Source organism: Culex pipiens, chromosome 1 (assembly GCF_016801865.2).
Source record: "Culex pipiens pallens isolate TS chromosome 1, TS_CPP_V2, whole genome shotgun sequence".
In the NCBI taxonomy this organism is placed as follows: Eukaryota; Metazoa; Arthropoda; class Insecta; order Diptera; family Culicidae; genus Culex; species Culex pipiens.
This window is the reverse complement of record NC_068937.1, coordinates 102,382,456-102,397,265: the sequence shown is the minus strand read 5'-3', so window position 1 is coordinate 102,397,265 and position 14,810 is coordinate 102,382,456. Positions and strand designations below refer to the sequence as shown.

At 38.2% G+C, this 14,810-nt stretch overlaps 1 protein-coding gene across 2 annotated transcripts in view; it reads left to right on the top strand.

Annotated features, from left to right (window-relative positions):
• The window catches only part of LOC120428959 (uncharacterized), a 92,365-nt gene that overhangs the window by 20,861 nt on the left and 56,694 nt on the right, over window positions 1-14,810 (top strand). For both annotated transcript variants that reach the window (XM_052711634.1, XM_052711633.1), the window contains exon 2: window positions 5,443-6,360. In XM_052711634.1, coding sequence (XP_052567594.1) covers window positions 5,784-6,360 — 577 coding nt within the window. In that variant the 5' untranslated portion in view covers window positions 5,443-5,783. The remainder of the gene's footprint in view (window positions 1-5,442; window positions 6,361-14,810) is intronic.

The following is a 14,810-nucleotide window of genomic DNA, read 5'->3' as shown; positions in this document are numbered from 1 at the left end:
AAAAACAGGAAAATTGATGTTTCCTAAGTCTCACCTAGGGCGTCCAATTTTCCCGTGTTTTGAATTTCCCGGGAAACGGGAAAAATATTTTCAAAATTCTGGGAATTCCCAGGATCCCGGGAAATTTTTGAAGCTGTCATAAAATCTATGTTTTTATAATATTAGATATTTTTTCATGCTTAAAACCATTGAATAAGCTCAATAATAAAAAATGGTGACAATCTACACTTCAATCTAAACAAGGACGACAGTTTTTAAATAACTTAAAAGAAATTAAAAATGGATTTTTGTTTTGTTCTTTGCTGTGCTTTGGATTTCAAGTAAATTACAATTTTTGATTCCAATGTGATTCAAATTGAATAAGTGTTTTATAAATATATTTATTTTATGTGTTTTTATATAGGGGAACAGCATCTAATTCCAGCGTGCCTCTAATGTTGGCAGGTCAGAACTTTGACATTCAATTAAAGCTAATTAAAAGCGTTTTCAACTGAAATCGAGTGATAAATAGCTCAATAAGAAGTGACCAAGCAAGTTTCTATCAAAAGTTTTGCAAAATTAGTTGTTTAAAAAGTGAAAATCAGCAAATTGGATGGAGTTAGGAGCGAGAGCTAAACCTGCCAAACATACGAGAATTTCCCCTATGCCGTAATAATTAGAAAAGCTTGAAAAATTTCATTTAAAATGTCTTAAAAACGAGAAACGACAACAAATCCAGAGTTTTTTTTTGTTTTGAAAAGGTAAGCTAATGTCTTTCATTTATAGGACCTTTTAAAAAAACTCTAGAAATTAAACGATTCCAGTCAATGTAAAATTTTAGATAAGTTTTGAATTTCTTAGTTTATATAAAACATATTTAACAAATTATCTTTAAGTTACTCCGCCAACTGGGGAGAATCAGGATTACAGGCTGAATAAGCATAGCATTTCAGAGCATTTAATTCGAAAATCGGTGTGCTAATTGTTTTTTTCTGTTCCATTTTTAACCGAAGTTATTCAAAACACGATACAAAAAAATTACTTGAATAGCTGTCTTAATTTTTTACATTTGTTTGGGGCAAATAGATTCCGGTGTTTGTTGAAAAATAATTTAATATAAATAATTTAATTTTTTTTTTCATATTTAAAATCTTAAATATACGTAAATATAATACCCAGTCTATAAAAAATACATTAAATTATACAGAAAATATTTAATGCGCAAGGCATTTTTCGGATTTGTGAACTAAAATTTTAACAAATTTCCTAATAAGCCAAATGAATACTGATATATGCCGAAAACAAATTGTAATGCTTCAAATTCGTATCGATTACTATGTACTCCCTAATTATAACAGACCAAAATTGTTTTTTTTTCAATTTCGGGAATTCCCGGGAAAAATTATAAAAAATCCCGGGATCCGAGAATTCCCGGTTTTGGAAAAATCCCGGGATTTTTGTCCCGGGAATTCCCGGGATGGACGCACTAGTCTCACCCAAACAACCCACCATTTTATAACGTCGATATCTCAACAAACAATATTTTCAAAGTTTTTAAATCAAGACTAACATTTCAAAAGGGCGTAATATTTAATGTTTAACCCTTTTGAAATGTTAGTCTTGATTTAAATTTACTATGTACTATTATTTTGTGGAAAATCTCAAACCTTTCAAAGTCACCCCGGCTATCAATGTCACCCCGTTTTACGGTACTACAAAAATTGAAGCGGCCAGCCTTACTGCATTGTGTTTTCCGCAGAGAGGATTCTATGAACGGATCACAATTCATAGAATCTACATCTACAGCAGGGCGTGGCCGAATGGTTACGCTGTCCGCTTTGTAAGCGGATGATTCTGGGTTCGATTCCCATCTGCTCCAACCTTCCATCGGATGAGGAAGTAAAATGTCGGTCCCGGCCTTGGTTGTTAGGCCGTTAAGTCATTCCAGGTGTAGGAGTCGTCTCCATGCCATAAGTACAAACAACACACCAAACCAAGCCTACTCCGGTGGAATCGCTGGCGGCGGTTGGACTCGCAATCCAAAGGTCGTCAGTTCAAACACTGGGGTGGAAGGTTCCTTGGAGTAAAAAGAGGTTTGGGTGCTCTCCCCATTCAAGCCTTCGGACTCCTAGGTTCGAGCAGAAACTTGTAATAGAGACAACAAAAGACCCGGGGGTCGTTAATGTGGATGGTTTGATTTGACATCTACAGAATCTTCTGAATGCGTGGACATACCGTACCAAATGCTTTAGGGATCGGCGAGTATTTAATATGAGAAAATAAAAAAAAACCCAAATTTCTTACGGTTTTGTCTGCAGGATGCGCTAATTCCATCTAAAAATATTGGGAAACATCTTATTGGTGAGATTCTTATGGGACCATCCATAAACCACGTGGACACTTTTTAGGAAATCTCAAACCAACCCCCCCCCCCCTAGTGGACAATTACATACAAAATAAATCTTTTTTGTATGGAGCGTGGACAACCCCCAACCCCCCCCCCCCCCCTTCTACAGTGTCCACGTGGTTAATGGATGATTCCTATTGGAATTGTCATGCTTTACAATTTTGTTGAACATACCAAAGCCCAAAACTGTAAAATTCAATCCTGAAAAGTTCTTAGCGATTTAAAGAAGTCATATTTGCAATTTTTTTTTCACCTGCTACAGGCTCGGGTATCAATGGGTCGGCAAAGATACTTAAAATAATTTAAAAACCGTTCTCCGCTTATGCTGCAGCGGCTCATTTTTTCTAGGCATTCTAGTGCTTATACTAACTCTTGACATTCTTCCCGATTTACCCTTAAGAGGATCAAAAAAGACATCTTTTGAGCTATGGCCCAGCAAGGGCAAAACATGTTTGGCAGTGATGTGAAAAAATGTGAAAAAAAACATGCTTAATTTCAAATTCCGTCATCAGGGGTGACATTTTGTCTGGGGGGTGACATTGGGTGATACAAAATCGCTGAAAATTGTTTGACCCATTTTTTTTAAATTAAATTTGGAATTAAAATTTTGATTTAAGATTAGAAAATTTCAGCTATGTATCGTTTTTGAAATTGCATAACGGATGAATAGTTTTGCATAATTTGAAAATTAAAAGCCTTTTGAATGAAAAAAAAAATATATTTTTCATGTTTCTTTTCCTATCTGTGTTTTTCAATCAATGCTTGAAAAGGGATCTATCACTGAATGGGACTGCTCGATATTCGATAGAACTTTCTGTCACCGATCATTTCCCAAAACGTAATTTGATCGCTGACTCTCTCTCTTTCTCTCTTCTCTCTGTTTCTCTTGTTTTTGTCTCTCTCTTCCTTGTGTTTGCTGCGCGGTGACAGAAGTCATTTGAAAGCGATCATGGGAGAGAAGATCGGAATCTCGGTAGAATGTCAAACGACCGTTCTCTGTATTTATAGAGGGAGGTCAATGACTGTGTGAGTGACATTGCTTAGCACTTATTCGTTTGTGTGTGAAACGAACGAAAGTAGAATGTCAAAATCAGGTTGTCGTGGTGAAGACGATTGGAGTGTTCTGTCACTTATCACAAACAAAGTTGAAATTTCGTAAGCACTGTTGTCCAGATTTCTGCTAAGTACCTTTTGATTCCAAATCCGAGTTTAAATCATAATATGATGCATTTTTTTAGTTTTGATCATGTTTTTAATTTGCATTTCAAAAATTATGATTTAAAAAAAATGCCAGCACTGCCAAATTCAATTTGCAAATGCAGATTCATAGCCCAAAAGTTGTCTTTTGACACTCTAAAACATATAGAATTCAAAAAAAATTAAAAATTAAATTGTTTCGCAATTTCTTTATTTTTTGTGTTAAAATGTGAAATACTAGGATGTAACAAAAATGACTTTTTGGCGGGCATTCAGGGGTTTATTCCGGTGGGCATACTGAGCCTCAATCCCAAATATAAGCTTGATTGGACGTAACAGGAGCTGGCGCCCTTCAATTTTAAATGGGATTTAACCCGTAAAAAAAGATTTTTTCAAAAATGTCACTTTTTGAGGCATTTTGGCCACCAATGCGTTTACCAAAAACATCACTGACGTGTAGGCCAGATCCTTGCGCATCTTTTGGTATATATAACATTGAATTTTGGAGCATCCTGGAGCTCGGTACAGACCTTCAAAGTTTGGCATTTTTTCGAAAAATCGGTCCCAGCAAAATCAAATGGCGTCTCGGGCGTCGCGAGGTGCGACGCATATCTTTTTTGCCGGGGCCGATTTTTCGGAAAAATGCCAAACTTTGAAGGTCTGTACCGAGCTCCAGGATGCTCCAAACTTCAATATTATATATACCAAAAGATGCGCAAGGATCTGGCCTACACGCCAGTGATGTTTTTGGTAAACGCATTGGTGGCCAAAATGCCTCAAAAAGTGACATTTTTGAAAAAGTCTTTTTTTACGGGTTAAATCCCATTTAAAATTGAAGGGCGGAGCGCCAGCTCCTGTTACGTCCAATCAAGCTCATATTTGGGATTTAGGCTCAGTATGCCCACCTGAACAAACCCCTGAATGCCCGCCAAAAAGTCATTTTTGTTACACTCTAGTGAAATACATTATTTTTCCGTGCTCAAAATATAAAATCTAGAATATTCGATAATATTATTCGAAATTTTGGAGAATTGCTTAGCTGACAAAGTTTAGATTCCCGTTGAGGTTAGGCTCCAATATTATCTCTTTTATAGAGAAAGAAAATTTTACAAGGGGTAAATTCTTTGACGTCCTGCCCTTGTGGATCAGTCGGACCGCGCACTGGACTTACGATCGGCGGGCGCACTAAAATTCTAAGTGTAAATAAGGGGAATCAACCTTTGCTCCATGCCGTACTGTAGTTAAAAGGGAGACACTGTGATTGGTTCTAGCATTAGTGTCCAAAAGCTATAAAGTCAACTTCGTTTTCAATTTGTTTGACATTTAGAATCACATTATAGTTTCTAAGATATCCTTGGTGGAAAAAGGAGAGCTAGTAAATAAAATAATAAATATATTTTTTTCCTAATTGCAATTCTATCATGGTCAGAAAGTTTCAAAACTCAACCAACATTCTCAAAATCACAAAACATTTTTCATTCATACCGCAAAGATTGCATGATCCATTCACTGCAGTGCTTATTGTGTCTACTTTCATCTTAAAAAAGAGCAAATAAATAAATAACTCCAAATAAAAAAACAATAAATACGCACTATCCAAACTCTTGCTGCCGTCCGACAAACAACATTCCACTCTCTTTGCTCACTCTCGTTGGCCGAGCAGCATTTCATTCATTTCACACTCATAACACTACAGCCACGAATCAACACACACAATCACCGTTGCTTGACCACTCCAACGCTCGAATCTCTCGCCGACTTTGGCAGTCGCGTTCCGTTCCCCAAACTGGTCGCACGTCTTCCCGAACACTTTTCGAAGATCTTTCAAGTAACGTCGCGTTTCCCCTTTTCCTTTCCAGATCGTGAGACAGCCGTGCAGAATGGTCGAGTAAACGTCGCTTCCGGAGGCTGAGTGAGTTGGTGAGCAGAAGAAGAAGAAGAAGAAGCTTTTTACGGTCCGAAATTCGCCAATCGTAAGACAAATGAGTCAATTAGTGAACCCCAGCGAACAACAGCGAGTCCGCGGAGTTTAAGGGATAGTCGTTGAAAGTGGGACTTGAGTGAGAGTGAAATCTAATCGCGAAGAAAGTGGCGGTCGTTTGTGAGTGTGTTCTAAAAACTCAATTTATAAGTAGTTAGGGTTTAATAAGGGAGGAAGAAGAAGCGGGCAGCAAGACAGCAATCAGGTGCATCGACCGATATGGTTGCGAACCTGATCTCCGGCGGCGTTCATTCACACCGACATTCATCTCCAGTCGGTGGCGACAAAAACGCTCCACGGCGAAGAAACATGGTGGTCAGTAGGGCAGCAAGTGGATCATCTCGGTGGCCACTGATAGTGCTCGTAGCATCGTGGTGCCTCGTGGCCACTTTGGCCGCTGAAGAAAGTGCCACCAGCTCCGTCATTGTCGATCTAAACTACCTCAACCAGACCATAATCAGCGACGGGGACGAAATTGGCAACCTGACCATCACCCCGTCTCTCAACCCGGAACCGGCCACGTCCCGCGCAAACAAGCGACCTCTCTTCTCGACCGGAAACAAACTCTGGGACTCGTTGATCGCCGAGTGCATCAAGAAGCCCACCTTCGCGTGCATCCAGAAGAACGTGTACAGCTTCCTCGGCGAGTCGCTGGACGTGGGGGACTTTAACGTGAGCAACCGGCTGGTGTTCACCAGGAACCGGGTCGATTTCACCAAGTACACCCGCGAGGCCAACGAGGAGGAGCAGCAGCACGATGAAGAGGTCGACAACGAGATTCCGGATGCGAGAGGAGGTAATTATGTGTTTACGTACTACTCTGGGGGAGGCCCGGAGGGGGTAATTAGATTTTTGCGAATAATAATGAAGATATATGTGAAGGGGTCGTCCAGCCTCTGTCCAGGTGGAAGCCAAGGGTTGTGAAGTCATCACATAAAAATTGTCATGTGAAAATTTATGAGATCACCTTTGAGACGGTTGACCGGTGATGCGTCTTTTTTGCCTTTTGTGACTTTCAAAAGCAGAGAAAGGTTTCACAAACTATGCAAATTCTGCAGGACGATTAAGAGAAAATTGTTGCTGTTTATTTAATTAAGATGACTATAACCTAAATTTTACCATTCGTGATAAAATCAGGAGTTTGTTTTAAAGGACCTATAAAATAAGAGATTCTTTATATTTATAGCTATTTTTTCGAAATGAGAACACTCATAAGGTAAATTTGGATAACACTTTGAAAATAATAATAAAACAACGCCTTCAAAACTTTCTCAATTAACTAAGGAGGCAAAATAATGCCCAATATAATAACATCGACCAACAAAATTTCTGCGCAGGCAGTATCAACTGTGGAGTTGGATTTTTTCCCTCAAAAAAAAAAAAAAAAAAAAAACATTCGGCCCTGTCTAAATATTTCAGAAAAATTACAAATACCACGTATTTTTGAGAAGCCCAAAGGTCATGCCTTGCTTCCAAATTTGTTGTAGGTCAGTGTTTTTATGGCTAAAAGTTAAAAGGTTCAATGAAGCAACTTGTACAATCGATTGTGTATATTTTATTTATGCAAAAAAAACGAAAAACGAAACTATTGGCACTACGCCCCCCGGGGCATGGCCTTCCTCTAACGTGGGATTTCTGCTCCAGCGCCTCTGACGAGACAGGAGAAACCGGGACCGACGTTTTACTTCACCATCCGATAGAAGCTCAGTGGATAAGGCGGGAATCGAACCCGCGTCTCATAGCATCATCGGGATCGGCAGCCGAAGCCGCTACCCCTGCGCCACGCAGTTTTAATCAAATAAAGTATTTTTTATCTTATTATGAATTATATAATTTAGGGACCACACATCGGAAAATGACGGAAATAGTAAGGAAAATCATTGATATTGGGTTATTTTGTAATAGTACCATAACTTGAATGATATATTAAGTAATTTTTGAAACATTTGACTCAAATATTTTGAAAGCTTAGTTTGAAATTGATAGTTTTTTTTTTTTAACAGGCTTTTGCAATGTGTTTTTCTCAGCCTTGAAAATAATAACAAAAAACAGTGATCCGACCTTTCAGATTTTATTTTCATAAAGGCAATAGCTCAGCTATGACTAACAGTGTTTCATTAAACATTCCAGTCTCTTTATTCGAAGTCTCGATTATCCAAAGACCTTCAAGGGAACTTTAGAACATGAAATTGTGAAACTTTTTTTTTGTATTTAGGGTTTTCTTTTTTAACAAAAATGTTCCAAGTAAATATTCCCAATTCTCTAACAATCGTGGATCATTAAATTTGAAATCACTTTGGATTACATTTGAGATCTATTTGAGCTCCCCGACCCAAAGTATACAACAACAAAAACCCGTTTATCCGAAGTAAAACTCTTCAAAGACCTTCTGATAATCGAGCAAAATATGCTTTTCTATTCTGCTGCCAGAAAAAAAAGAGAACTTGTTTTGACGAATGAAAGTCTTTAGTAAAAAATGAAGTTTTGAGCAGCAAAAAATCGTGTCGATTATTTCAAAATATCTTATATTTTTTCCTTAAACATAACTTAAGCTTTTAAATATGTGTACCACCTAGAGCGTCCGATTTCCCGGTGTTACAAAATTCCCGGGAAACGGGAAATTTTCAACAAATTTCCCGGAAAATCCCGGGAATTCCCGGAAAATTTGAAATTAATCAATAATTGTTCTGGTCCTGGTTTTGGTTAATATTTTTCAACAAAATAGTATAAAATAACAACAATAATGGTCAAAATAAGTGGTAGGTTCAATTATTGCCTTGGCCGCTTGTAAAAAAATACAACTTCAAGAAAATATATAAATTTTCTAAATATATAAGCTGTCTTTCAATTTGTTCAAAATACCAAAAAATAATGATTTGTATTTTGTATTGATAAGAAGTAGCCAAGTATATTTTTTTAAATAACAGTGTTTGGAAAGTAAGTAAAATTAATCCATGCTCCTAAACGGTAAAATTACTATTTGAGTATTTGAAATATGTTTGCATTTTTTTGTGCACTTTTTATATAATACGAAGCCGGGACCGTGGTGTAGGGGTAAGCGTGATTGCCTCTCACCCAGTCGGCCTGGGTTCGATCCCAGCATTTTTCGAGACGAGATTTGTCTGATCACGCCTTCCGTCGGAAGGGAAGTAAATGTTGGCCCCGGACTAACCTAAAGGTTAGGTCGTTAGCTCAGTCCAGGTGTAGGAGTCGTCTCCCTGGGTCCTGTCTCGGTGGAGTCGCTGGTAGGCAGTTGGACTAACAATCCAAAGGTCGTCAGTTCGAATCCCGGGGTGGATGGAAGCTAAGGTGTAAAAAGAGGTTTGCAATTGCCTCAACAATCAAGCCTTCGAACACCTAGTTTCGAGTAGGAATCTCGCAATCGAGAACGCCAAGGCAATGCTGTAGAGCGAATAATTAGATTTTTTTTTTTTTTTATATAATACGAAGTAGTTTTTAATGATTTTTTAAGGATTCGGGATAATACAAGAATTCGGTAAAAATAATTTTCATAGCAAAAAAAAGTTGTTTATTAGTTTCAGATTTAAACCTTACGCCCTTATTTGCTTAGTGCTCTATAAGTTTTTAACATTTAACTGTAATTTTTCGAACACTTTTAAACAAATTACCCTAATTCTTCTAGCAAAAATCCTCTTAGAGACATTTATTAATGCCAATTCAATTTTTTCTTCCAATTTGGACATGGTAAACAAAACGCCAAAAAAATCAATTTTGAACTTGGCGGGAAGAGTTACATTATTTTCAATTGATATATTTAGAATTTTGTGATTTAAAGTGATAAGTTCAATAAGAACAGTAAATTGAATTTAATAAAATAAAATTTAGTTCTTTTCTTATGTTTTTGTATGTTTAAAAAAATGTACCTACCAATAAGTTAAGAAAATGTATGCTTCCGCTTGAATTTTTCTTTTCAGGAAATCCCGGGAATTCCCGGGAATTTTTTTCCCGGGACGGGAAATTGGACGCTCTAGCACCACCCAAAAGTCTAATTGTTTTATAGCTCCGAAAGGCGCAAATTAATTGAATTATTCACGGAAATTTGAATTTTTTTTGTATTTTTCGGATAAATTTTTACTTTGTATGGCTATATTTTGAAAACGGTGCACTTAACCAAAAAAATTTAAGAACTTTTCGATTGCAAATTGGTTTTGACATTAAAAATTTGGTAAAAAAATTTAAGTACAATATTTCAAAAATCATTATTTAAAAAAAATCATTACGAGTCGGCAAAATTTGGGCCATACTTCTGTATGGCTTAAAAGATGAGGGGTTTTGTCCCCTTAAACACATAAAAAAAATAAAAACATAAAAAATACGGATTTTGAGAAATTGTTTTTTTTTGTAAAAATAGTTGATTAAAAAATCACCATTTTTCCGTGTACCTGTTTTTGCCGAAGACACCAAATCAATCAAAAAATTCCTTGAAAAGTTATAAATTTTCGAATGGACAGCTGCCAAACTTGTATGGAGACTTGTTTGGGTGAACAAATGACACAAAACAGCTTCTTTGGTCATAGGGAAGGCTCCAACATAGTTTGAGCCAAATGAAAAAATACAAAATATAAAAATGGTCAAAATCGTCCGATTTCGTAGAGAATTGCTCAAATGTTTTTTTGCAATTGTAATCGAACTGTAATAGACCATCAAAGAACATAATTGTTTTGACAAGTGTTCCATCCATATGATTTGAGCTCTCTATTTGCCCCGAGACCATCTTGGGATGGGTGAAATCTTTCACCTGTTGAACTTTATTTATAAAGATGAGAATTGACAAGCGAATTAAATTCCAGCCACATCGAGAAAGCAATCAAAATAATCACCTCCACGAGCTGGAGCTGGTTGGATGGCTCGTAGCCAAACATATAGAAAGAAAGCATTAAACTGTAATTGCCTCACTCTCCTAGGCTGCCAGTATGTGTAATACACATCATGCAATGGCTCAAGGCATGAACCTGTGCGTCTCAACAGATAAACACGTAGATTCTCCACGGATGGCTTATGGAGGCACACGCTGACTATTTTTCATTTTAAATTTTATTTCAGTTTTGCGAGCAGCACAAACTGTGTCTGTCTGTTTTTCTTTTTATTTTTCTTCTCAAGTTTAACGTGTTCCGTTTATTTCGACAATTTGCCCCCTCGCACAACATCTTACTCAAAGAAAAACATAAAAAACAGAAATCAGCGACTCCAGCCTCGAGCATATGCTTTGGCACGTGCTGCTGACCATCCCACCCCCCTATGTGTACCACCCAACCCCACAATGAATGTGATGTATGTTAAAAGCTTGCGTTCTTTTGCTCCAAGTGCGTGCTCCGTTGATGAGGAGGAGGCTAGCGGATCCTACATTTTGCGCATAATCATCATTATCACTCGTGAATGATGATGGTGATCTTTTGGTGTGAGGAAATCATCGTTAACAGTAATTTGGGCTTGTTTCGGATGATTTTTTTCCTCTGTGTCAGAAGGCGATCCGGTTTGTTTTTTCGAGAAGGTAATTTTTTGTTGCGAAATGAGGTCTTCCGTGGAAGTGCGGTGTTGTAATACTTTCACTCAAGAGCAGCACCTGTTTGGAGGAGGATTGGTGTTCTAGAGAATGAGGAACATGGAAGTGGGTCAGTGGTGTGTAATGGAAATGGTTGCCTATTTTGACATTGAGATGTCTAGGAGTAAATTTGTTGATTTCTGCTTTGGGGATTAGGGCTTCAATTTTTTTCACACTTTGTCTGATTTGACTGAGTCACCACAGTTGATGATCTGGCAATACAATCTATCTTTTCATTGTAAATCAAGAATGAGTCAATCTGAACGAAAAAATCTCAGTAAAAATCTATAACTAAAACCCCAAAAAACAACATTGATGCTTTTATTTTCAGATTTTTTCAGTTGAGCAGTTCTCTACGGAATTGGTCTTTCTTCTTTAATTTTATTTTTTGTATTTTTTAATCCGGCTTTTTTTTGGTGCCTTCGGTATGCCCAAAGAAGCCATTTAGCATCATTAGTTCGTTCATATAATTGTCCATACAAATTTGGCAGCTGTTCATACTAAAATTATATGTGAATTTCAAAAATCTGTATCTTTTGAAGGATTTTTTTTTATCAATTTGGTGTCTTCGGCAAAGTTGTAGACTTCACTGAAAAAAAAATACCACTCGGTAAACATATTTTTGTTGATTTTAATTTCACTTTTTGTCACTAAAACTTGATTTGCAAAAAAACACTATTTTAATTTTTTTATTTTCTGATATGTTTTAGAGGACATCAAATGCCAACTTTTCAGAAATTTCCAGGTTGTGCAAAAAATCTTTGAACGAGTTATGGTTTTTCGAATCAATACAGATTGTTTCAAAAAATTTATATATTGGTCGCAAAAAATTTTCAACTTCATTTTTCGATGTAAATAGAATAGAATATGATTAGGACTTTCCAGAAAAAAAAAAAACATATGGTACGCGGAAAACTTCTTTTGACGCAGGAAATTAATGGCAAATGTTTTATTGAAATAGGGTATATGACCCTATTTTGGACCTAGTACCTATTTTGGACCTATTTTTATTAATCGAGGTAGTTCAGGGTTTTAAAGTACGAATTTACTGAATCCAAGCAACAGAAAGTGTAAGCAGGATCGTTTTGTAGCTTACCTCTCCCAAAAATGTTAACATTTTTGATTATTTCCGCTTTTTCAGCCACTTTTTCCAACGTCACTCGCATTTCCTATAATTTTCCTAGCACATCGATTAGGTCCAAAAATGTCGGCCTCGTTGCTTATCACTTTTGGCTCGGGACACCTTGTACAACTTTCTGTTTTTCACTAGCATCAAGCTATTTTAGCCGGTTTCCGAGTAATGTAAGTGTTATTTATTTAATACTTATATGTTTTTAGTCACTAAACCGTTGAAATTACTGATCTATAGTTTAAAAAAACTCAATTGAAAAAATATTTTCAAATCAGCCGCGTTGAATCAGTTTTTGGAGCTACTTTTCCTTCAGTTCAAGGCTATCACCAATACACCATATTCTTTTTTTAAGTCACCTTTTTTTAAACGATTCTCGATTTACGCAACTTTTTTTAAGTCATGACTTAAAATGAGAATGTCCATGACTTAAATTGAGAATATGACTTAAATTAAGAATCTTTGGGATTTTGTAATTTGTCGGAGAATTTTCATCATGTATCAATTGTATTTGGTTTAGTTATGTTATTAAAACATTTTAGCATGGTTTTGGAACACCTGGGATGTTCTAGTCCATCCGAAACTTCCGGAAATTTTGTGCAGCAGGCTAACCGAAGAAACAAGTTGAAACTTCAAAATTTTGACAACGGATCCTACCCAGAGTGCTTCAGTGAGTGCGGTAGGCTACAGTGCATTGTTGTAACAACTTATTGGGATGATCTGGGACATCCAAGGACTCCCTGGAGTTAAGATCTGTGGGTCTACCGCTGCAACAAGCAAGAGGTCGACGGATTTTGACCCCGGAACATATCCGCATAGCTTCAGTAAGTATGATAGACTACTTTGCTGATGTGTAGGGATGTCCTGGGTCATCCAAGGACTCCCTGGAGTTAAGATCTGTGGGTCTACCACCGTAACAAGCAAGAGGTCGACGGATTTTGACCCCGGAACATATCCGCATAGCTTCAGTGAGCATGGTAGACTACTTTGCTGATGAGTAGGAATGTCCTGGGTCATCCAAGGACTCCCTGGAGTTAAGATCTGTTGGTCTACCACCGTAACAAGCAAGAGGTCGACGGATTTTGACTCCGGAATATACCCGCATAGCTTCAGTGAGCATGGTAGACTACTTTGCTGATCTGTTGGGCTGACTTGGGTCATCCGAGGACTCCCTGGAGTTAAGATCTGTGGGTCTACCACCGTAACAAGCAAGAAATCGACGGATTTTGACCCCGGAATATATCCGCATAGCTTCAGTAAGTATGATAGACTACTTTGCTGATGTGTAGGGATGTCCTGGGTCATCCAAGGACTCCCTGGAGTTAAGATCTGTGGGTCTACCACCGTAACAAGCAAGAGGTCGACGGATTTTGACCCCGGAACATATCCGCATAGCTTCAGTGAGCATGGTAGACTACTTTGCTGATGAGTAGGAATGTCCTGGGTCATCCAAGGACTCCCTGGAGTTAAGATCTGTTGGTCTACCACCGTAACAAGCAAGAGGTCGACGGATTTTGACTCCGGAATATACCCGCATAGCTTCAGTGAGCATGTTAGACTACTTTGCTGATGAGTAGGAATGTCCTGGGTCATCCAAGGACTCCCTGGAGTTAAGATCTGTGGGTCTACCACCGTAACAAGCAAGAGGTCGACGGATTTTGACCCCGGAATATACCCGCATAGCTTCAGTGAGTATGGTAGACTACATTGCTGATGTTCTAGGATGTACTAGGTCGTCCAAGGACTCCCTGATGTTAAGATCTGAGGGTCTACCGCCGTAACAAGCCAGAGGTCGACGGTTTTTGACCCCGGGACTCACTCGCATAGCTTCAGTGAGTATGATAGACTAATTTGCTGATGTGTTGAGATTTTCTGGGTCATCCAAGGACTCCCTGGAGATATGATAGACCACCAGATCTTAACTCCAGGGAGTCCTTGGATGACCCAAGTCAGCCCAACACATTAGCAAAGTTGTCTACCATACGCTCTGTAGCTATGCCGGTATGTCCCGGGGTCAAAATCCGTCGACCTCTTGCTTGTTACGGTAGTAGACCCACAGATCTTAACTCCAGGGAGTCCTTGGATGACCCAGTACATCCCAACACATCAGCAAAGTAGTCTACCATACTCACTGAAGCTATGCGGGTATATTCCGGGGTCAAAATCCGTCGACCTCTTGCTTGTTACGGTGGTAGACCCACAGATCTTAACTCCAGGGAGTCCTTGGATGACCCAGACCATCCGAACACATCAGCAAAGTAGTCTACCATACTCTCTGAAGCTATGCGGATATGTTCCGGGGTCAAAATCCGTCGACCTCTTGCTTGTTGCAGCGGTAGACCCACAGATCTTAACTCCAGGGAGTCCTTGGATGTCCCAGATCATCCCAATAAGTTGTTACAACAATGCACTGTAGCCTACCGCACTCACTGAAGCACTCTGGGTAGGATCCGTTGTCAAAATTTTGAAGTTTCAACTTGTTTCTTCGGTTAGCCTGCTGCACAAAATTTCCGGAAGTTTCGGATGGACTAGAACATCCCAGGTGTTCCAAAAC